Source organism: Branchiostoma lanceolatum, chromosome 2 (genome assembly GCF_035083965.1).
Source record: "Branchiostoma lanceolatum isolate klBraLanc5 chromosome 2, klBraLanc5.hap2, whole genome shotgun sequence".
In the NCBI taxonomy this organism is placed as follows: domain Eukaryota; kingdom Metazoa; phylum Chordata; class Leptocardii; order Amphioxiformes; family Branchiostomatidae; genus Branchiostoma; species Branchiostoma lanceolatum.
The window spans coordinates 15,045,698-15,070,006 of record NC_089723.1 but is presented as its reverse complement, the minus strand read 5'-3'; the positions used below and the strand labels follow the sequence as shown (position 1 = coordinate 15,070,006).

The window sequence follows — 24,309 nt, the reverse complement described above, 5'->3', positions numbered from 1 at the left end:
CCACCCAACACCACAGCGAGGCTGACACATCCAACATGGCTGAATCTATTCATGTCGCGACGTGAGGCCGCACTTTCGGAAGTTTTCCGTTATGTTCAGACGTATTTAGGCGATTTGGCGGGCAGATAAAAGATTCCAAGCATGTCCGGAGGATTCAAGTCTTACGTCAACATGAACGAAGTGGAGAAGACGGAGCCAGAGTCCCAGAAAAAGGTGTCTAGATTTTGGTGGGAATTTTCGCGGCCAAACACCTGAGAAAAATATGTCTACACGCATGTGTCTGTATTTGGCGTGCGGTTATTGTTGTGTAAAATTAAGATTTATATTAATGAAGATCAATTTATTCCTGACCTGTTTCCTTTAGGATGTGAAGAAAATTGCGAACGAAGTCTTTGGTGGTCCTATGGAACCGAAACTCCTACCAGGTAAGTTTCAAATAACGTAAAATTCATTTTGTGTTTTTCTCAAACTATGATTTAATATTATATCCTGTCTGAGTTTTTTAAACGGTTTTCTGACAGCCCAAGCCTTAACAACTTCCAAACATGATAAGCCTGTCCTTAAGAATCAGTACTTAAGTATAGGTGGACTTTCATATAAAGTTTCGTAACATTTAAGAATTTTAATGTATACAAATTGATATGAAAATCCATCTTATTTTGTAGTTGTGTATTTTGTAAGAGAAGAAGTGGCTTTGTGGCTAGGGTTTTTGACGTAGAATCCAAAGGTTCTTGGTTCGAATCCCTGGCAGGTCCCAATATAATTTTTGGTGCCCATAGCTAAAGGAAAGGCACTCCAAGTCCAACCAATTTCTTCGCTCGAGTCATCAGGTGAAAATGAGTACCTAATTTGGTTGGGGACGTCCTCTCAGATTAGACGTAAAGTGGAGGTCATTTGTTTGAGGAGATTTTTGGTTTTCGAGTATGGTTCCTTCCTGGTGTGAGTTTATCAACTCTTCAACGCACACCAGAAAGAAAGGAACCATCAAAAAAAGGTAATGCAGTGAGGTGAAGCATGATGCTCTTTCAAGTAGCTAGTGGTAGTGTGTTTTTGGCCAGGCACACCGGGTCACCCTTGCTATTCTCGATAAGTGTGTTGGGTTCTTTTACGTGCAGAGGTTTGACAATTGAGGCTTATGCCCGAAGCTCCCTCATACACGGGGCCGCCGGCTTTACGTCACCATCCAAAATGACGAATTCAATCCCTTACAACATGCTGAAGTCAACCCTAGGATCGAACTCGGGCCCCAGGATCCACGGAATTTGATCCAGATGGCGAAGCAGGGGGGTTGGGTTACCACTTGTGCCATGGGGACAAAAAGTCTCAAACACATGACCTTAGCTCTACATCCAATCCAAGAGGACGTACCTAACTAAAACTACACATTATTCATTTTCACCAAAGTCGACTTTGAAAGGTGATAGTCACCTTTTGTTTGTTTGTTTGTTTGTTCCTTTAATTCCCGCGGTCTTGATGACGACCATCCTGGCATGATGGGAAAGTCGTGTAAAGTGCCTTTCTGTTTCCTAAGGGTACAAGATGGGTGACACGGCAGGATTCCAACCCGGGACCACTTGATTCTGAGCCGAACATGCTGCCATTGTGCCACACGACCCCACCAAAATTCTTCATCTGTTAAAGGCAACCAAAGCAATATTAGGGCCCAAAAAATAGAAATGAAAAAAATGGTGAAATCTTTATGGGAGTGATATTACTAATATTGTTTGGCACATTTGCGTAATAACTTCATACTTGGAGCATTTTATAACCGTGCAAAATTGTGCTGTACGATGATCCCTTTGTTTCAAGAGCCTACAAAAACTCTGGCCACGATTTTCAGTGAGTTCTCACATCACAACGACGTCATATTTTTGCATAATGGACGTTGCTATACTTTGCGATAATGATGTTTGAACTTTCAAAATCTGTTTTTCGGGCCCTAATATTGCTTGGGTTTCCTTTAAGTCAATTATCCTGCTAATGTGGTATATAAACAATGATAAACAATTTTTTTTTTCATTCTCTCCAGGGGAACTGGTGATAGCTGAAGGCCACAACGTCCTGAAGTTCAACTCGACCGACGACTTCAACCATGGCGTTTCTGGGGCCCTCTTCTGTACAAACTTCAAGATTAGCTTTGTGACAGCTAACAGGTCTTCCTATGACTTGGTATGTTAGTCATCGATATACTTTACCATGTATTATTCATACCTTTGCAAAGCAGGGCTTGAAAATTTTTTTTGGGAATACTATCCTGAAAATTTCGGTGCACAGAAAAAATATTGGGTGCACTACATAAAATAAACCCAAATCCCATGGCTAACTTCAGAATTATAAACATCAAGTAATACAACAAACAAAGGTTTTCTGATCTTTTTTGACACCTAAGTGTCAAGAATATTCTGTATACTACTAGTACGATAGTACATACTGTACTTTGCCCTATACAAACATCTCGGTGCAACAGTACTCTCCAAATTTGAAAATGTGGCTATCTTGTTTTTTTGGCCCCCTTGTTTTCTTTCTCACAATAAATTTTGAGTCTGCAGAGGATGTCATCTATAATTATAAAGTTTACTTGCTTTTGCTTAAAGTTTGATTTTGAGCTTTTTCTCTTTACTCATGATTGTTTTTTTAGTTGCAGAATAACTGCATACACTTTTAATCCTAGACGATGAAAGGATATCCTATCGCATACTTAAATTAGACAAGGAATTTTAATTGGCATCACGATAATGCAACAACTGATAGAATGACCCAGTCGTTTGCAGAGCTACATCATGACAAAAACACTCCCTCAATCTCAGGAATGTTGTGTTGAAAGAAAATTGCAGAAGTTTGTGTTATGCCTCTTGCCAAAGAAGATAAAACCAAAAGCCTGGCATAGCTTTAAGATAACTAAAGCTACATATAAACAGTATACGTCTTCGTAAAAACAAACAACAGGATTCGATTTGAATATAGACACGTATATTCCTTTTCCCAGTTTAGCGTGCGTAGTCCAGTGGTTAGCGATCTTGCCTCTGGAACTAGATGCCCCGGGTTCGATCCCGACTGTGTTGCTCACCCGACATGCACGCTACCGGAAACGGTCGCAGTCCTTAGGACAGGACGTTAAGCCGTGGTCCACTGTTCATTGTGCTTGTCGGAAAGAGCTAGGGAATTTCCCCGGTACAATGAACCTGTAAATACTGTACATATAGCGTCTGTCTTCTCTGTCATGACCAGTAGAAGATTAGCTCATCTGTTCATTGAGTTCATTTGAGCTAAACTGGTTCGAGATCACTTTCCTTTCCCTGTGTATTTCAAAAACATCTGAACTGAATAACTAGAAGGTGTGTTGCGAGGAGACCAAATCGCTTAACTACTTGCACATGTGAAGGTTTGTTTAGCCTAGTTCTGTCTTGCACATGTAAGAATCTGGGGTTATTCTTGGCTACATGTATCAAGGCCCTTACAAGATCCAACTCAAACAGAGACTGCTCTCCTCATCTAAAATGAAAGCACTGTCCTCTTCTAGGCAACACCAATTGACTCTCTTGTTTCTCAGACATTTTTTGTAAAAATTGGTATTTTTCTAACGAGATATGATGAATTGAAATGGCTTGTTCCAGTGCAGTACTGTTTTGGGTTAATGCAGTAATGTTCGCGGTAGTTTTATGTTCGTGGGTCTCGCGGTAAGCTCTTCACCGCAAACTTAAAACCACCGCGAAAGTTTTTGCCCTCCTACCCCTTTGTCTAGTATTGCCTCAAACGCGAACTCAAAACCACTGCGAACACTCTATTTTGGTTTGTACCACGAAATTAAAACCATGAGAACTTGAATGCATTTATAGTATTGTACACTTGGTTGAAACCAATAGAATCATGTGGTCGTGTTCATTTTAGTACTTAATCTTGTTACTTAGTAGTCAGAAACAGATTTAGACATGTACATGTAGCTACTGTAGTCATTTCCTTCCATCCTTGTTTACCCTTGCAGAAAATTGTGAAATCTAATTGCACCGCTTGCTTCATACTGTAAAGTTTGCGTGGATTTTTATTTCGCGCTAAGGGGAAAATGGAGTGTTCGCGGGCGTTTTAAGTTCACGCCAGTGTTACAGTCATATACTGCTACAGTATTGGACAAAAATGTTGGCGGTGGTTTTAAGTTCGCGGTGAAACGATCGCCAGGAAAACTGTGAACATTTCTGCATTTACAGTATTGTACACTGATGTTGGTTGAAACCAATAGAATTATGTAATTATGTTCGTTTTTTCTGTACTTCATCTTGTAACTTAGCAGTCAGAAACTACTGTAGTCATTTCCTTCCTTGTTTCCCCATGCTGAAATCTAATTACACGACTTGCTTCATATCCAGTTCCACATGCACTGCGTGGGTGGAAAGGGTCACAGAGACAGTAAAAGCTGCTCTGGAAACCCGCCAGTTTACACTTCATTTCCATGTGACTATGTATCATACACCCTAGAACAAGTCTGCAACATATATCTACAGGGTTCGAAATACCGGGTGCATGTGCACCTGTGTGCACCCAAAATTGGAGCTGTGCACCTAATTTTTGACTGTGGGTGCACCAGTGCACCTAGATATGCTATCGAGGAAAGTAAATTGTACACTGGTATATACTAGTAGAATATTCTTGAAATTCAAAGAAATATGACCTTTGTTGTACCTTGATATATTACTTGTTTAAGATTTTGAAGTTAGCTATAGAATTTCAGGCAGTACGGTTTTTCAAATATGTTAAGCGGACATTCTACTATGTTGTGCACCCAAAATTCTTTCTATGCACCTAAATTTCTGGGTTAGGTGCACCAGTGCACCAATGAATTTCGAGCCCTGATCTAACTGGTGTGCCATTGAGGTCAATGACCTTTGGTACTCACTGCTTATAACATCGAGGTCAATGACCTTTGATACATACTCCTAATCACATGTTCTGTTTTGCCTTTAGAGTCTTCTTGTTTATTTATTACTTGTTTTGTGTTTTTTTTCCACCAGGGTGAGTTGAGACAGAGAAACCAGCTGTTGTCGGAACACGATATTGCGCTGACCTGCGTCGAAGCTGTTTATCAAGGTATATTCTTACGACAAATTATTTCCTTTCAAAACTGTATGTCTTGTTAAACACAATGTGTATGTACAGTAAAGTTCCTTTTTTGGCGACACCTCAGAAGCAGAGGCCCTTTTCCCTGTTGTAGTAAAGCCTAAAGGTAGATATCAAATGATTCATACATACTATTAGGAAAATATATTAAAGAATGTTTAGACAATAGAAATTCCTCCAATGTTTGTAAGAACTCATTCTAAACCCATACTATACTGTACACTCTTGCATTAGATAGATTAGCCCATAGATATATATAGAACTGTAGTTATGTACCAGCCATACTTTGTACCTTGTAGTTGTACAATTGTTGCGCAATAAAGTTGTATATCATATAACCTATTTTTAGATGTTTTGCTTGATGTTGATGGTGATTTTTTTGGTGACACCTCGGGTGGAGACCATTTTCTAAAAGATGTAAGATGTTTTGTATAATACATATGGTGGTATGTCTCCCTGTATACAGTATGGAATGGCAAGAAGAAACGACTGCCACCTGGTAGCAACATACAAGGCAGGGTTGGGATACTAGAGATTCATTGTAAGGTGAGAATCCAAACTCAATACATTCAGTTCTTCCTATCTCCTTTATATTCTTACTGTTTGTTTACATTGTCTTTGTTTATTGTAGACGGTTCGCAGATCATCAAAATATAACTTAAGATAATAGTATTTTAGGGCTAATGAAATGCTTATTGTATTTGGAAATCACTTTGAAATTCCTGAATAGTATATTATAGAATGACATAGGTATGATTTTGTTCAAGGTAATTCTTGTATACCTACATGTAATGCAAGAATTGTTATTTTTACAGTAGCTTTTTCTGTTATTCACATATTCGTCAGAAACTTTAATGTACTTTTTGTAAATAGTTATTTGCCAGTCTATATTTGGATTTTCAATTTCCAAATTTTTCCCAGTCGTTTTTTTTAATTGTCAGTGTTTGGTGTAATGGCAACAAATTTGAATAATCTTGTTTTTTTTCCTCAATTCCTAAAATGCAGGACTTCAGGATTCTACCCTTCAGTTTCAAGTTTACTCCCAAGGAGGCTGAGAGAAATGTAAGTAAGAATGGCTACATACACACTTTTTATTTTCCACATCATATGATATATATATATAGAATACAACATGGTGTAATCTGTACAACACGGTGTATTCTGTAGCGCATGAGGTACCGCGGGAGGGCCCGGAACGAGGGTGATGCGGAATACACCATGTTGTATTTTATTTATGTCATGCCAATCCGAGAAAACACACATTTCGATGCGAGATGCACCTGAAGTTGTGAGACTGAGAGTTTTGTGTCCTCGAACAAAAAAATCGTAACAACATCGATTCTAACCTCCGAATCTGGTATTCGAATTTTCGACAGCGGCACAACCGGCGCACTCGAAATGTATTCTAAATGTTCCATGGAAGCCCATGTGATAAAAATAGGTTCTACTTTTATCACATGGGCTTCCATGGAACATTTAGAATGTGATACGGAAAATTATCACACGATGCCAAACACCCGAATCAAACGTTTTCGCGGCCCAGGTATGACATAAACAGTCAAACATGAACAGATGCCAATGTGACTTCTTTTTGGTGGACCTCTTAGCTTAACATAATTTTCCCCATTGACATAAGCATTAAAAATCCTGTCTATAGTAACCACCTGTCCACATAGACTAGTTTTTGACTAAATGTATTTGTGGACTGTAGAGTAAGTTCGTCTATTAGTATCCAAATATTTTAATGAATTATCAAGTTGTTGTTTTTACTGCCCTATAAATTGTAATGGCCGAGCTCCAAGTCAGCCAATGGGCTGCCATTGTTCGTGACATGTGTATCAATCAATAAACCATTACTACTTTTTGACTGAAATTGGCAACAGCAAACAAATGGTAACTCTAGCTGTCAATCATTTATTGAAGCTAACCTTATTATCTTGTTTCCATGGTTACCAGGTAGTCAATGCCATCCTGCACCATGCTTTCCCCACATCACTGGACCTGCTGTTTGCTTTTGAGTACAACCCTGGGAAGAACCTGAGGATAGGTATGTTAGTTAGTTAGTTAAGAAGCTGGTGTGTTACGCTGAAGGGTGGCATCGTGTGACGTAATCGGTAGGGTGTTTCGCCCAGAACCAAGAGGTCCCGGGTTCGAGACTGCTATGCCCCAATGTTGTGCCATTGGGAAAGGCACTTTACACGACTTTCCTCACTCCACCCAGGTGTGAATGGATACCTGACTTCAGTTGGGAAGGTCATATTGAGGTCACGTGCTGGCGCCGAATGGCAGCCTCCCAGACCCTTGTGACAGTTCCACAAAGTGCAAGTGTGGAGTGAATATGTATCTGTTATGTATTATGTGATTGTAAACCCTGCAGCAATTTAGCACTGGCTGCCATTGCACGGGTTATTTCTGACCAACAAACCATTATTATCAAGGGCGGTTATATTGGCTATACAAATACGGATACAGATAGTCCTTCCCGCACCAGATGGTGCATAGGGCGGTGCCCATCTCTGTTTCAATAGTCCTTGGGCCACACAACTTTGTGCAATCACTGTACTACAGCAGGGGGCAAGTCCACTGGTAGTGGTGTGTGTTTAACCTCCATACTCTTTCCCAAAAGCTGAGTGCAAAGCAGCATGTAAGATTTGTATGATCAAACTCATGACCTTCATGTACTGCATGCAAGGAGAACACCCTATCCACTAGGCCATTGCACCGGTTGAGCAAAAGTCTGTGTAGGTATGATATAGGATGATTGTGTTTTTAAAGGCCTATACAACAGCTACAACTACATGTACAATATGTAAAGCTCTGGGGAGGATAGAAAACCTGCTTTCAGCAAGTTCAACAAGTTCAATACAGCTACAAGGAGGACAAAGTCATCTTGTGGTTACTGTTAGGGTTGTTGACTTGCAAGGTTCCGGGGTCAAATCCCTAGAAGGACCCAATGTCATGCCCTTGGTATATATTCACTGAACACATGAGATGAGTACCTTAACTTGTTTAGGGACAGCCTCACCCATGGGATCTTAAGACGGAGATGCTGCCAAAAATAACAAGATTGACAATGGTAAAAAGACATTGCCATGGCGACGGTGGTTGTTGTTATAATTTTTACTGTACCCTGCTTAGGGCACTGTCGCCAGAAGAAGGGCATTAAGTGTTATAGTTGTAAGGACCAGCATTAAGACATCTAGAAACATTGTAAGAGCTACACACTGTTTTAGAAAATAACAATATTTACTGTAGATCTGAGTGGTCATGTAGAGATGGCGATTCAGGACAATCGGCGATTGTCCTAGGACAGATCGCGATCGCCGTTTGTCCTAGGACAGACTGCGATTGCGATCTGTCCTAGGACAATCGCCGATTCTACTAGTAGAGATTGCGATCGCAATCTGTCCTAGGACAAACGGCGATCCAAACGTAATGATGCTAAGATATTACAGAAACAGCAATATTTTTTTATAAACCATGATTTTATTTAGTATTTACAAACTCTGATTTAGTATTTACAAACTCAATTGATGCTAAGATAAAGGAAACAGCAATATACAGCAAAATTTTTTGATCACCCTCTAATTTTTATTGTTCTGCCTAAGTTGTAAAATCATTCAGTATATGTCTGACTGTGAAATGATATAGGTGTGAAACTGTAGTGTCTTGAAACTGAGATTGATATTTTGACACCTGTTTTATCACTTTACAATTGTTATTGTTCTCCTAAGGTTGTGAATTCAATAGGTGTGAAACTGAGTACAGTATTATGTTGACACCTCAAAATTTGCATACCGAAACATTGTTAGATCACCGTCTTCCAACTGATATCTTTCACACGTTATTAAAATTTTGTTACTCGGCTTTATCAGAAATTACTTTATCAGAAAACATACTCACAAGAAATTTATCCATCATGAAATATGAACTAATTCACCTAGAATAGTTAATAATTGTGAAATGTAGGTAGCATGTTAAACATGATTGAAATGTAATGCAATGATTCATTCTATTTTCCAAAGCATTTCCATATAATCAGAATTTGTCCAAGTAGAATCGCCGTTTGTCCTAGGACAGATTGCGATCGCAATCTCTACTAGTAGAATCGGCGATTGTCCTAGGACAAATCGCGATCGCAGAATTTGTTCAAGTAGAATCGCCGTTTGTCCTAGGACAGATTGCGATCGCCATCTCTACTAGTAGAATCGGCGATTGTCCTAGGACAGATCGCGATCGCAGTCTGTCCTAGGACAAACGGCGATCGCGATCTGTCCTAGGACAATCGCCGATTGTCCTGAATCGCCATCTCTACTGTGACATATACATAAGCCTGACACATCTGGTTGACACATGTGGCTAGGTTTTCTAGGACGAATGTCCCCAGGGGGGCTGCATGACCTGCTTTCTATCCTTTGTACTGCTGACCAACATTCCAAACATTCCTATTGTCTTAAAATGCCTGTGGACAAATTTCTGTACAATTCCTAGAATTCTTGCAAACTGCACACAATACTATACTATAGGCTCGCCCCTGAGGTGTCGCCAAAAACCACTGGAAACATTTCAAGTCTTTATTTACAGATTGAATGGTTTGCTCCCCCTGCCTTCCTCCCCAGGTATTGCAGACACCCCAGAGTTCCGTGCAGTGAAGGACTGGGAGAGGGAGTTGTCCAGAGTCCACCCTTCAGGCTGGAGGGTCAGTTTTGCCAACACCAACTTCAAGATGTCAGACACGTACGTCTTTATTTTCTTTCGTAGCATGAAAACAGCTTCTAGAGCTGTGTACCTAAAGAAATTTTAGGTACAGGTATAGATACACAGGTTAAGGTATAAGTCTGGACCTGAACCTGTACCTGAACTACTAATGTTCAAATGATGGTTGATTTTCAATAAGGACAAATTAGAGCATTGTTGAACCGATAACAACATCATGTTTAAATCTGCTAGACGCAAGCCCATCCACTGCCACAGTAATTTTATGGTGATTTTATCTGTCAAAGTTGCCATCCCTTTACCTGTTATCCTAGTCAGGCTTGAACTGGTTAGTACCAGTACAGTACCGGTACACCAGGGTTCAGATATTTTGGACCTGTATCTAATTGATTGTACCGGTTCACGGCTCTAACAGCTACAACTACTGAGATGTTGACTAGTTAAGCACAGATCCGTAGACTTGCATAGTAGGGCGGCGTACAATACTACAGGTCCAAAATGTCAAAAGTCAACGCACCTGTATTGTACTTAAATGAAATAACGCTCAAGTCTATACTTCAAGTCTTGTACATGTTTTGTTACTTCTATGTATAAATGTGACTTCCTGCCACAGAGATGCAAAATTTATATCACTAGCACTGAAAAAAGACAAACATTGTACGGAAGTTGAAATCAACACCTTTGACCAAATCTTTGATTTGAGATTCTCTTTAAGAGTTGGTTCTTTGCATTGGGACACCCAAAGTCCAAATAGACATTCTTTTTACTGTTTCTGTCATCATTGAAGACCACAGGTTACTTTGTCGAACTGTTCATGTACAGTACAGGTCTGGACCTGAACCTACATGTAAATCTCTGTACAGTACACCAGTTATGTTTAGGTATGCAGCCCTAATGTATTGTTTACAACATGTACTGCCAAGAGCCACAAACTGTACCATTTACACTGGCTCAGACATCCAGACTTGGCTTTGACCTGATAATCTGTAGTGCAGTTGTGGTATTGTATAATTGTACACTTTGTTTTTAGGACCACACCATTTTTTTTGTTGCTTCTTGGAATCGCATCTCCTGTTTTTTCGGATTTTGAAAAAAGAAATTGGGTCACTATTTGTATTCCCATTCACAAATTTTTACTCATGATTTTACTATTTGTTCAGTTGTGAAACTCAATAGCCATCAAAATAGATTGTAAAGGCTTTCACATACCTAAAAAGTGTGGTCACATTTTATAAGTTATAATTTTTCATTTTAAAAGCTATTTCTCAATATCAATGATCCATATTTTACATGGCAAAATGTAATTTTGTTACTGATGTACTAGATCAATGAAAGTGGTTCATTGCATAAAACGAGCCATAGTAAGCAGAAACTTGAATAACCCTCTTATTCTTTGTTATGTAAACCCTTACATGTATCTTCACCCCAGACTATTGCAAAAAACAATTATCGCCCTGTCGCTCCAATTTTTTTCTAAAAAAAACAGAGAATCAACAAATACAATTGGTGTGGCCTAGACTAAACAAAGTATGGCAAGTCTTTGGACCCTTGTATTCTTATTTGCTCTAGATATTGTCACTGTTCTAATGATGATTGTCTGTCTCCAGGTTACCAGAACAGTTTATCGTGCCTTCTTCCCTGTCTGACCACGACCTCAACAACTCCAGCCCACACTTTGTGGACGGCAGAGTTCCTGTAAGTAGTGCCAGTCTGTTGTTGTAACAGTTAACACCACCACCTTCTTAGTACAGCATTTGAATCCCGACTGCTATCGCTCACCTTACATGCATGCTACTGAAAAGGGTCATAGCCATGGTCATCGTGATTGTCGAAAAGAGCTACAATAATTTTCCCGGTACAATGAACCTGTGTAAACTACCCTACAGTCACACAAAGGAACGATTTTTTGCGGTGGTTTTAAGTTTAAGGTAAGGAGTTCACCTCGCAAACCTTGAACATAAAACCACAAACTCTCTATCTCCCTCCAATTTACGTCTTTTATTCCCCATCATATGGGGGTTGGACGTGCTTGCACATGGATGGGGGAGCCCCAGAACTCCTCAGCAAGTGCAAGTCTTTTTTGTAGCAATAATTTTAACGACTGGATGCCCTTCCTGATGCCAACCCAAACCCTACTGCTGGGCTTAGGACATAATTGTAGGAAATATGTGCCTTTCCCAAGGGCGCAACGTCTGGGTGCATGTCCCAACATGTCTGGGTACTCCACTAGGTATTGAACCTGGGTCTCATTGGTTCATAGCTGGATGCTCTGCCATTATGTCACACAGATGCCAGAACAGTTCTGCATTATGAGTTGAGAAACTCTCTGTGAAAATGAATTTTCTGTGAAAATGAATTTTTCTGTGAAAATGAATTTTCTGTGAAAATGAATTTTTCTGTGAAAATGAATTTTTTTGTTGCCTGTACAGTTGTGGAGTTGGAGCCACCAGAATGGGAGTTCCCTGGTGAGGATGGTCGAGCTGAGATCAGACACAACACAAACGCAGTATCTGGAAAGGTAGGCTGCACTCCAATCAAATAACAGATTTGTTTGAACCTTTGTTTATTCATGATAAGCTCAAATCGGCACGCAGGCCGCTTTTCATTGAGGTCATGAGGGAAGAGGTAAGGGTCAGATTTCGTTGAATAAATTCATCAGTCACGTGAAATAACAGTCACAAGAATATTCCTCAAACAGTGACTTAAAAAAGGGTAGTGAAATACGCACCTCCAAATTTTCGACGTCTTCTGTACGTCTTGTTCACAGAGTGACCTAGTCTCGCGAGAACACGAGACTAGGCCAAGACTTGTGACGATCTTCCTGCCTCCCCCGCCTAAACTTTTCGCGTATTTCGCTACCTTTTTAAGTCACTGTTTGAGGAATATTCTTGTAACAATAACAGATTTGTTATCCAGAAAGAAATTTAAAAAAAAATTGTACCAAAATATGAATTTTGAGTCATAAAGCTGAGCCTTAAAATGTTGAAAATTTCTTAAGATTTAGAATGAATTTCATGACTTTAGTCATGGGATATTTTTCATAGTTACAGTGATTTACTTCGTAGATATTTTTACAATTATGTGCTTTTTGATTTTGCAAGATTGGTGCTCATACTTATCAATATGTTATGCAGAATGATATATGGTAAGATATTAATGTTGAGTAGAAAACAAGATAACTTTTTACTTAGATGGATATTTTGTAACCTTTAATCACAGTCAACAGTCTGATAGTACACATAATTATACATGTACAAATATTCTCATAACTGGTAAAGCTGGAATCTTATGATCAATGGACTAAATGTTCGCATCCGGAATATAACATTATCAGTTTCGATACAAGATAATTTTATTCGAAATCACAGTCTTGCCACTGAATTAAAAATCATACAATGGTAAGGCCACACTAATTAAATTTCTTGGTGAACAGAATTTTTTTTAAATTTTAGCAAAAAAAAATCATGAAAACAGAAGGCTTGGGTGAAAACTTGCACCTGACCCTGTTCACTCCCTGAAATTGTGTGCACCAAAGTACAAACTTTCCTCTGAGATTCTGTTTTCCTGTTGATTTTCCAATCTAGCATTTTTTTAAAAATTCTGTTAACCAAGAAATTAAAATGGTGTGGCCTAAAATATTTATCAAAAGGACATTTTCAGTGATAAAATTAAAGGACGTTGTACCGCGGAAATTTGGTGCAGTCAAGTGAGATACCCACTTAACACATGAATTTATCCATAGTAAATTTTGTGTGTTGTTTGAAAGAAAGGTTGATGCATTTCATCTAGTCAGCATTATAAATAATTCAATAAAAGGTTGCTGAAGTATATTCAACTTGTATGTTTGGGATATAAAAGGGTCTATCTGTAACTGATGTCAAACTAGCATTGTGTACATACATGTATGGAGAAACTTTCCCAATACGTACTGTAAGTGTAATTGGAAAGTGACGTTGTAATCTGTTGGCCTCAACCCACATTCGCTACATTGTAAATGTTCAGCAAGTTTAGGCAAGGAGGTTTAACCAGCCTCCTTGGTTTAGGCCAGCACCGTAATGAGTGTAAACTGTATTCAAAATCACTATTTTTTTACATCACAAGCTTCATGTACAGTCACTTGTAACCGAACATATACATTTGCATTACTGCCAGAGCCAGAATTAGAAAAAGATGAATACAGTCAAAACTTCCCAAGAAGACCACTCGGGACTGATAAATTCTGGTCTATGTGGACTGGTGGTTACTACATTTTGTATGATTATATGGACAGGATTCCGAATTCTTGAATATGTCAATAGGACAAATTATCTAATTTTATCAAAATTAGAATTATCAAAAAGATGTCACATCGGCCTGGTGGTCCATATGTAGAGGTCACTCGTACAGGTTTTAGTGTACTTTAAACATCACAGCATTTTGGTCACTTTTGGTGTTTATTTTTCTCGTGGTGTTATGGACTGTATATGCACACACATACACTGACCTCATGTTTCTGTACTGTTTCTTATGTTATTGCTTCATGGGCATTGCTGGTACAGGCACTGCCTACCATCCACTCAGGTGGTGCCACTGTAAGTCACACACACACCTTACGCTTCGTCTCCAAAAGCAGACACGTACTGCCAACTTTAACTCTTAAAAAAACCTTCACCCGACTAATCGAATGTGGACATTCCTCCAGAATTAGTACATTCCTCCAGGAAAGCGGACATTCCTCCACTTTCAAGCGGACATCAAACGATTTGTCGGGTTAACCGCCGATTCCACAGGCCGGTGGGGGTGTCCGCGAAATGTCCCCTTTCCCAGAGAAATGTACCAATTCTGGAGGAATGTCCGCTTACAACTGGAGGACCATCTGCTTTCCTAGAGAAATGTCCGTTTGAAAGTGGAGGAATGTACCAATTCTTGAGGAATGTCCACATTCTATTGGTCGGGGTGACCTTGCACTTGTTGCATGTAGCTATACTTTTTTTTGGTTTTGACTGTTGTCATGATTAATGTAATGTCAACTGACTTTTTTTTCAACTTTGTAAAATGATCAGCTTTTAAGGTGTAAGAATGGGGGTAAGGTTTGTTTTTAGTGGTGTTTTTATTAACTTAATATAATTTCAGTGTGTATCAAAATAAAGTTGAAGACCTTTTCATGGATCACATTGCATGCTGGGAGATGTAGGGCACTGTTGGTAGGGTGGGGTAAATGAAATCATTACCATGACAACATACTAGTAGATCAGAAAAGACACAGTACATATGCATTGCTTGTTGGTTGCCATAGTGATGTTTATTTCATGCTACCCATAGTGCCTTGTATCTCCCAGCATGCTATGTGATACATGGAAAGACCTTAAGTAACAACAAGACGACTAAAAGAAAGATAAAAAATTTTAAGGCCATGCCAACTTGACAATTTCTCAACCTTTTTTGCAGGGAAGGTTTAGACAGGTATGTGGAAAGTACATGTAATCAAATTGGTGTGGCCAAAAGGTGAAAACAGACTAAACAAATTTCATGCCATCTTAATCTTTATTTCTTCACTAACAAGCCAACACCATTTCATATAAAAGAAACTTAATAAAGGTACTAAAATGTAAACTAATTATTTTAACAATGCCTTACGTTGCAAGACTGCATAGGGCCACACCAATTTAATTTTGTGGTTCTCTGATATTCTTTAGGTCACACCAATTAAATTACTTGGTTAACGGTTTTTTATTTTCCCAAAAAAAAATTTTTAGAAAAATTAAAAACAAGAAAACATGATTTTTTTTTTCTAAATTTTTTTTGGGGGAAAATAGAAATCCGTTAACCAAGAAATTAAATTGGTGTGGCCTTAGTAAGAAGTCAGCAACAGGTCACGGTGAAAACAGTGTAGGGAAGAAAATTATTCGGACTATTCACTCCATGAAACAGTGTGTGTACAAAATTCCCCCACAGACTCTGTTTTCACATTGATTTTCCTATTCAGCATTATTTTTTTTTAGATCAGAGAACGAACAAATTAAATTTGTGCGGCCTAGTCTAGAATTTGACTGATATCTGATATAGGAGATTCTTTTTACACAACCAGGACTGGTATTCTCACCTGCTGACGTTTTGATGTCTATCAGACACCTTCTTCAGAGCTTCTGACTGGAGTACTGCTTCTCACCGCTATAAGTAGCCGATGTAGGTAAGTGCTTTTAGCGGTGAGAAGCAGTACTCCAGTCAGAAGCTCTGAAGAAGGTGTAAAAAGAATCTCCTATATCCTATATTCTACCAACCTGATGAAATTATTTTCGGAAGTAAGTTGACGGATATCTGTTTTCCCAGAAGTTGTAACTTACTGATTTTATTAACTGTGCTTCTAGCATGTTGAGGGCGATAGAGAGCACCCACCCTGAGAGGACCAAGGCTTCCATTATCGACCTGGCCAGACTCTGTCCCTCGCCCAAGTACATCCAGGTGGCTTACTACAAACTACGGGACCTGTGTATGCCAGGTCAGTATACTGCTCTGATGTACCTTATAAGTGTGACAAGTGGACTAGGCCTCGTATCTAGACTGTACGTACTCTAGACTGTAAGTACTCTAGCCTGTACGTACTCTAGACTGTACATACTCTAGACTGTACGTACTCTAGACTGTAAGTAGCCTGTACGTACTCTAGACTGTACGTACTCTTGACTGTAAGTACTCTAGGCTGTACGTACTCTAGACTGTACGTACTCTAGACTGTACGTACTCTAGGGTGAAATTTTAGCGGTTGACGACTGTTGAAGTAGCTAACTATTCACAGATGTTAAAGTAGCTAGAATTAAGTTACCGTTAACAAATAAAAAATTACAATTCTTTATTCTTTCACTGTAACTTTATGTTCACTGTTTTCACGGTCACCTCTGTACCGTGAACTTATCATCACCATGAAAAACCTGTTGTAATTATTTATGTATTTCCATCACACATCCGTTCCGTGAAGTTACTTAAGGTTCAGTGAAAATGTCCATTTTCCTTACACTGTGAAATTTTGCTACTGTAGAGATAAAGTGAATTACAGTATTATGCACCAAGACATTTTCTTTATTTTTGAAAGGCTTTGACTAAACTTTAGGCAGTGTCAAATGTTGATTGAGCTAACTTGCAGCGTAGACAGTTGCCCAAGTCGTTATTTCTAGATGAAAACATAACGATATTATATCAAACTCCTGTTGTTACTAGCTGGTGCTGAAGACTTCTGGGCTGCTGACCAGAAGTGGTATAGTCTTCTGGACGGGACCAAATGGTTACAATGTGTCAGGTATGTCTTACACTTTTGCAATGTACTTATTATATGATAAAGGAAGCCAAAGCAATATCAGGGCCCAAAAATCAGATTTTGAAATGCAATTTATTTAGTCATTTCTAAACATGATTAGTTCAAACAACACTATCACAATGTATAGCAATATCCATGATGTGAAAATATATTCTATGACTACCTATCACCTCTTTGGAATGTAACATCAACTCTCGTAATTCTGATGGGGACCTTAAAGGCACCCAGAGCATTTTATGAGGCTTGAAAACTGGAAATATTCTAGTTGCCGTAATCTTCATGAAATTGACATTTAATGCCACTGTTTACCACATTTGCGTTCGGATTTCTTATCAAAAGTGCTCAAAAGCAGCACAGAAATAAGCTACATGGTGATCTTTTAGTTTCACACGCTTAGTGTAAACAGACCGATACCATAGCCCTGCCCACCTCCGTCAAAACGTAGAAATGCAAAATTAAAACATAAAAATGCAACTATTTGACGGACATGCAGTCACTCTCTCGTTGGTCGAACCGCTAATTGTGATGGACAGTCAGGATCAGTATATAGGGTTGGATATTCTATCAGTTTTCACCACGTAACGACATTGTATCTCTGCTCCCTTAATGTCGATATGTAATGGTATAGTACGTACTAGTGTTATTGAAATGTACTATTGGTAGGCATGGCTAGAAATTGAAGTTTTTTATTCAAGCTTCAAGCCTCATAAAATGCTCTGGATGCCTTTAAGACATTAAAAAAATGATGAGATTTTATTAAAGAAATCTACTAATGCAACATCATTCAGTAATCCCCGAGGTATGCACGCAAGCCAAGAAGGCTTCGATAACACTTTCTTAAAAATGTGGCTTACACTTAGTGTACAATTATTTAAACTGTACATTGTTAGGTTTTTTAGAAACTTGGCATGGTTGATTTTCAATTGTTTTTAACTGAGAGAGAATTGGTAATGTACCTTATATGCTTTGTATACAGAGAAATGTAAATTTGATGATATTCTCTTCTTTTTATATTCGCCATTTTTAGATCGGCAAAGTGTTTTCTGTGCAGAAGCATTTTCTATATCCCCTCATTCATTTTTGTTCTATTCCTAAAAGAAATGGTTTGAGATATGCTCGTTTTTTGTACCTTCCACAGTGCGTGTCTGTCTGTGTCTTCTGCTGTGGCTGAGAGAATAGCTGGCAGTAGGCAGACCGTAGTGCTTAGAGGTACGATCACATCTATTTCAACTTTTCAACAAATGGTAATATGCCTATCACTTAAGTTGACAAGCTGCGGCTTTATTTGTTGTTTTCCAGAAGGTTGTCATATTTAACCTGTGAACACCTGGTGATTGCTACCATGAACACCGGGTTCATTGCTACTGAACATGTTATTTAGAGCTCGAAGCACTTAATCCTTCTCCAACAATTCACCATGATATTTAGATATTGAGAACTACGTAGGGAACTTATCTTATACACAATTGAAGAGAATATTTCTTGACTGTTTTATAGCACTTCTCCCCCTCCAGAGTAAAATTCACAAAACTGTTTGGATATCAAAAACTAGGGATCTTATCTTATATGCAATTGAAGAGAATATTTTATGACCGTTTTATAACAGGGACTTCAGGCACTTTAGATAATGCGCACATACAACCTTGTCTTGACTTACTGTTCAATTGAAGACTATGTCGCGACGTCCTAAATTGTCCTAACCTCAACATTAACATATCTAGTTCTGGTCTAAAACTTGGTTCTCCTTAGTCCTGTCCTTAGTCACTGTTGAAAGACAGCAGATGCTGTCTGAAACGTCTGTTTCAAAATTTTATCCAGTTGCTTGTCTACTATCTTGGCGTGTTTTATAACACTTTTATTATCCCCCCCCCCCCAGAGTATGATGGTCGTGACCTGTCGTGTGTGGTGGCCAGTGTGGTACAGCTGATCCTGGACTGTCACACTCGGACCCTGGTGGGGTTCCAGGCCCTGGTGCAGCGGGAGTGGGTGGTGTGCGGACATCGCTTCACCGACAGACTGCACCACGTGCACGCCAAGGACAAGGACAACGAGGAGGTAGTCACGGTTTATACAATCTTTAGTTACTTACAGCACTGTTTTAAGCACTATTTTTGTCATTGAAACTCACTAGCCTGAGTGTCATCCTGTTTAGTTCGAGGCTCTGCCTTCACCAAACAGAAGGTGAAGAAGGTATGTGTAGAGCCTGGAACTGAAACAGGCACTCGGGCTAGAAATCACAGGTTGCTTTGTCAAATTACTGGTACATTTACAGGTCCAGGCCTGTTCCTAAACCTCTGTAAATGTTTGTGCCCTCTTGTGGCACAATCAGTAGGGTGTTTAGCCCAGAACCGAGAAATGCCAGGTTCAAAACCACTGCTATGCCCCCATTTTGTACGTTTTGGAAAGGCACTTGACACGACTTTCCTCACTCCACCCAGGTGTGAATGGGTACCTTACTTCAGTTGGGGAAGGTCGTATTGAGGTCACCTGGTGGCGCTGAATGGCAGCCTCCCAGACCCTTGCGACAATTCCACACAAGTGTGGAGCAAATATGTATCTGTTGTGTATTATGTGATTGTAAACCCTGCAGCAATTCAGCACTGGCTGCCATTGCACAAGTAACTTCTGACCAATAAGCCATTAATTATCTATTTATCTATTTATCTAAATGTTTGTGTTCCCTCCAGTCGCCAGTGTTCCTGTTGTTCCTGGACTGTGTGTGGCAGCTGCTGCAACAGTTCCCATCATGCTTTGAGTTCACGGAGACGTACCTGACCACCCTGTGGGACAGCGCCAGGGTGCCGCTGTTTGCAACTTTCCTCTTCAACAGTGAACGGGATAGGTACGTTTCCTCACACACTGTTTGAAAAGCGAATGTCAATTATGCCTATAGGCTAGGGGTGGGTACCGGTACCTTGTATCGGTACAAAACCAGTATTTCTTAATGGACCAGTCCAAAAAAAACGGTCCGTAAAAAATCAGTGGACCGGCCTATGGACCGATTAGAAAATTCATAGTACCAGGCTACCATCAGGCGGCCACATAACTGGTCTAAGAAAATACAAAACAGCAGATTTAACGAGTCGTTTTCGAAGACGTTAGTGAATCATATCTGGAAACACTTTAAGGATGAGTAAACAGACGGCGAGGAGAGGATAGTTATAATTTTGAGACAAAGTGCAAACCTAAAAAATTATATAGCTCCAGACATGACGTTTGGAGACTTTTACGTGTGTCTCGCTCTCCAAAATGTGCTGTACTGCGACACTACTATAATCAGGTACAGGTACAGGTCCGGACCTGACCCTCTGGACCTGGACCTGAATTTTATGTACCGGTACCCACCCCTACTATAGGCATAACACATGTTTTGTACATCATTCGTGGTTCTGGGATAATGACAGCACTGAGACGCGATTCGACCGGTTTCGACTTTATTGTCTTTATCAAGAATCCGTTTTGTACAGTAAGGCCATGTTGACTTGATTATATGGATTACATGTACATGATTGTGTACATCCTCTAAAGACACCAAAACTGATGCGAGCGTGCAAATATAAAAAAAGTTTGGCAAAAAAAAGTTGCCTTCATTATGAAATCTACATGGTCAGGAAGGATGAGCAAAACTTAACACCAAAATATAGATTTTCATTTTTGTTCTTTCACATCTTCTTCTTTGACTTTGGAATTGACTTTGGCATTCTAATATGACATTATTTTTTGTTTTCTGAAATTTTTCTTTAGGAATTTAAAGGAAAATTTTTTTCATTTTGCAGCTGCTTTGTATGATTTACAATATGACCCAAAACTTTTTTGGGGGGAAACGTACGAAACTTGATGCGCCCGCGGTCATTCATAAAATCAAATAAACATGGCCTAAGTACAAGCTGTATAAGACCGGACTGTAAGGTTTGATCCACTTCTGGATAAAACAAATATCAGTCAAATCCTAGACTAGCTAGGCCACACAAATTTAATTTGTTGGTTCTGTGATCTGAAAAAGATACACTCTACTCTTTTTTGTTAAGTACTAGTGTGGTCCCAATCGAAGCTTGCCTTGTTACTAAATCAAGGGAGGGATTTGGTGTTAAGTGCCTTTCCCAGAACTTCAATTTCTTATAACTTACCTTTTTTGAGCTTCTTGTATTATGTCAACCTAAGTAATTAAGTGGTTTAACTAACGGTAACAGGTTAAAAATTCTATCTGGTCCATCCACCTTAAGCAGAAATATATTTTTTTGTGTGGTGGAAAAAAATTGCTGCAACTAAGGTTTTTGGTGATGTTTAGAGAATACATGTTCTTGGCAAAGTAATTTTTTTGATAATTATCAATTAGATTCATCTCTCTTTAATAGGCTAGCTGCATGTACACATGTACATGTAAATCACCTGGTAATGTATACAAACTTTAGAAATGTCTGAAATAGACAGGATCTAATATACACTGTAGAAACTCTTTGAAATGTGATAATGTTTTCTATTGTTTTGTTGTATTTCTGTAGATATGTAGCCTGCATGGACGCTAAAAGAGACAAGAACGACAACACGTCCCCGACCCTGATGCCGGTGTGGGACTGGTCCCTCCAGTTCTCCGACCAGGACCGCCTCCTCTTCAACAACCCCCTGTACGGCGGCAAGCTGGCCGAGTACTTCCCCGAACACCCCTCCAACGGCCCCACGGTGGTACCTCCCAACCCTACCAACACCCTGGGAAGCTTCAAGTCCAGGAACAAGTGGAAGAGCAAGAAGAAGAAACAGGCCGGCGCTTCTGCACAGGTGTCGTTCGCAACGCCTTCAACGCCAAGTTTCAACGGACCGCTTTTCCCGATTAACATTGGCGCAGGGCTGAAGTTATGGACGCAGTGTTACATGAGATGGATTCCGTGGGCCCACACCGTCGGCGGTGGCCCTCCCTCGGAGTACTTCCACCAGTGTCTCCTCGTGGATGAACTACACATCTTAAACATGAAGATCCACAGTCTAGAGATGTCCAAACCTGACGAACACAACACCAGCCGGGAGAGTGGGATGTTCTTCACGTTCGAGAGCCCCCGAGGGTTTGATGCGAACGACTCCCTGACGTCTGCGTTTCCCTACTCCCCCATAGGAAGCATGGACAGGAAGTCAATCGTGGGAACCCCTCTCTTCTCTTTCCTGCGGAGGATGTCGGTGTCGAGTTACAACGGAGCAGCGGCGAACGGGGACGACTGAGGTCGCTTCTCCCGCGTTCATGACGCCTGTATCAATATGACAACCTGGTTTTTTTTTTAAATTCAAGTCGAATGACTCTAAAATGGCAAGAACTGATTAAAGTGCAGAGGCTTTTAGAATGTGATTTTTCACACGATAGTCTGTATTTTCCAGAGATAACTTGTAGTTTGTTGTGCGTTGTCCCCTGCTGTACATGTGGCCTTGTTAGTTACTGCCTTGTAGGTTGGTGACCTTGTAGATCAAGCTCACCATTCTACAAACCTTCTGTCTATAAGAAGAGCATTTTTAACAGACATGTGTTTTGTTTTTAACCTATTGTCCCAGTGAAGTCTTAATTTTTATAATTTTTGTAGATTCGTGTTGCCTCTGTAAGTACATGTAGTTTATGTGACAAAAAGTTGTTAAAAGCAATTTTAGTAATTTAGCATTAAGAATAATGGTCGATAGAATTAGGTCATCATAACCATTACTGTCATCTGTGTTGATTTATAGCATGATGCCTATACTTGCCATCATTGATCATGTACCTAATACTTGTTAATTCATTTTAAAACGTAATTTAATGTTGTAAATATTCACATGAAGGTGCAATGTTACCAGTATGTCCCTTTGTTAGTATTGTATATTTTGAGTCAGCTGTTGTTGGCTGTAGTATAGGTTAAGATGGGATTGTAACCTTTTCCATATTTAACTCTCTCTAGATAGACAAACATCACGATGGGAACAATGCATGTATAATACTGTAATAGGAAAAAGCCAGTCTGTCCTAATCTCCAAGCAGATGTAACAGCGCTAAGTTTTACCCCTTCATAAGCAAGCAAGTGCACAATGATGAAGGGAGGTGTCTCCACTTGAAAAAAACTGTATTTTGGTTATCTTTACAAACATATATGATCAGGATCATTTTTACGATATAGTCCTTACTGATTTGATTATATGGAAATCATCCTCTAGACATGATGCAAGCACGCAATGAAAGAAAAAAAAGTTGACTTCAGAAAAGTTGAACAAATGACTGGACACACAAAATATGGTATACCAAACAATAAATTCTTAATCCACTTTGAATTCACATCGTCATCTTCGACTCTGGCATTCTACAACATAAGTACGCATTTTCTGATATTTTGAAACTGACGAAAATCGATGTTTGTGTGGATGTCATCCATATAATCAAGTTAGCATGGCCTTACACTACAAAGGATTGAAAAGAATACTAGCAGAACAATTGCTGGTTGTAACATACTGTGGTGTATCGTATGACTTTAAACTTGAGATTGAAATGACGCAATATTTTTGTTTGGTGGCAGCATAAGTAATTTTCCAGTCACTGCCATTCTTAACATTGTCCCACAATTTTTTGATTTTCCTCTTGTCCATATTGCCTAATTCTGAAAATACTTGTTGAATCCTGTTTGAAATCATTGAAACTGTTGGAAGTGACCACTTGAATCACAAAAGGATGATACCTAAATCGGTTACAACATTGCTTTATGTTAATGCTGATCATTGTGCAAAGGCTAAAAAGTACTTCACATAATCATGGTTTCACTGGATGAATAAACACATAACTTAAACTAATAAATCTCATAGCAAGAGTTGTGTCTGGTTTCTTATTAATATGCACTGTCTCTCTCTGCTGACTGATACTATATTTAGGTAAGAAAGAAAAAGGTAGTCTCATAGCCTTTTTGAACCCATAGGGACAATGGATTGTTATCCAATGTGTTTAAAGCCCCCCTCTCGGTGGACCCATGGCACGCTGGCGTTGTCGCTGCGGCCGGTCGAATTGACAAAGCACTCAACAAATTTCATTGACAAAAAATATCTTTTTAAGCTTTCTGTGTTTTGTAGTCTTTTTGGTCGTACTTGTACGTAAGTCAAGGGTAACAGAATTTAATACAGTTTAGGATGCAGTGACGCCACCAGCGTGCCGCAGGTCCAGTGAGAGGGGGGCTTAAGGCAAGGTACCTGTAGGCAGA

At 39.4% G+C, this 24,309-nt stretch overlaps 1 protein-coding gene across 4 annotated transcripts; it reads left to right on the top strand.

Annotated features, from left to right (window-relative positions):
• LOC136427558 (myotubularin-related protein 10-B-like) lies at positions 1–23,925 on the top strand. Of its 4 annotated transcripts, XM_066416520.1 has the most exons (18): positions 1–213; positions 365–425; positions 2,030–2,169; positions 5,004–5,079; positions 5,576–5,655; positions 6,115–6,171; positions 7,066–7,156; positions 9,729–9,846; positions 11,433–11,520; positions 12,255–12,343; positions 14,364–14,396; positions 15,253–15,267; positions 16,173–16,303; positions 17,020–17,098; positions 18,255–18,325; positions 18,993–19,171; positions 19,804–19,958; positions 21,619–23,925. In XM_066416520.1, exons 1-18 carry the CDS (start codon positions 142–144, stop codon positions 22,325–22,327), a joined length of 2,244 nt encoding a protein of 747 aa, XP_066272617.1. In that variant the 5' UTR covers positions 1–141; the 3' UTR covers positions 22,328–23,925. The 4 variants fall into 4 exon arrangements, with proteins under 4 accessions (XP_066272617.1, XP_066272619.1, XP_066272618.1 ...); XM_066416522.1 differs by lacking the exon at positions 14,364–14,396; XM_066416521.1 differs by lacking the exon at positions 15,253–15,267.
• The last annotated feature ends 384 nt before the right edge of the window (positions 23,926–24,309 follow it).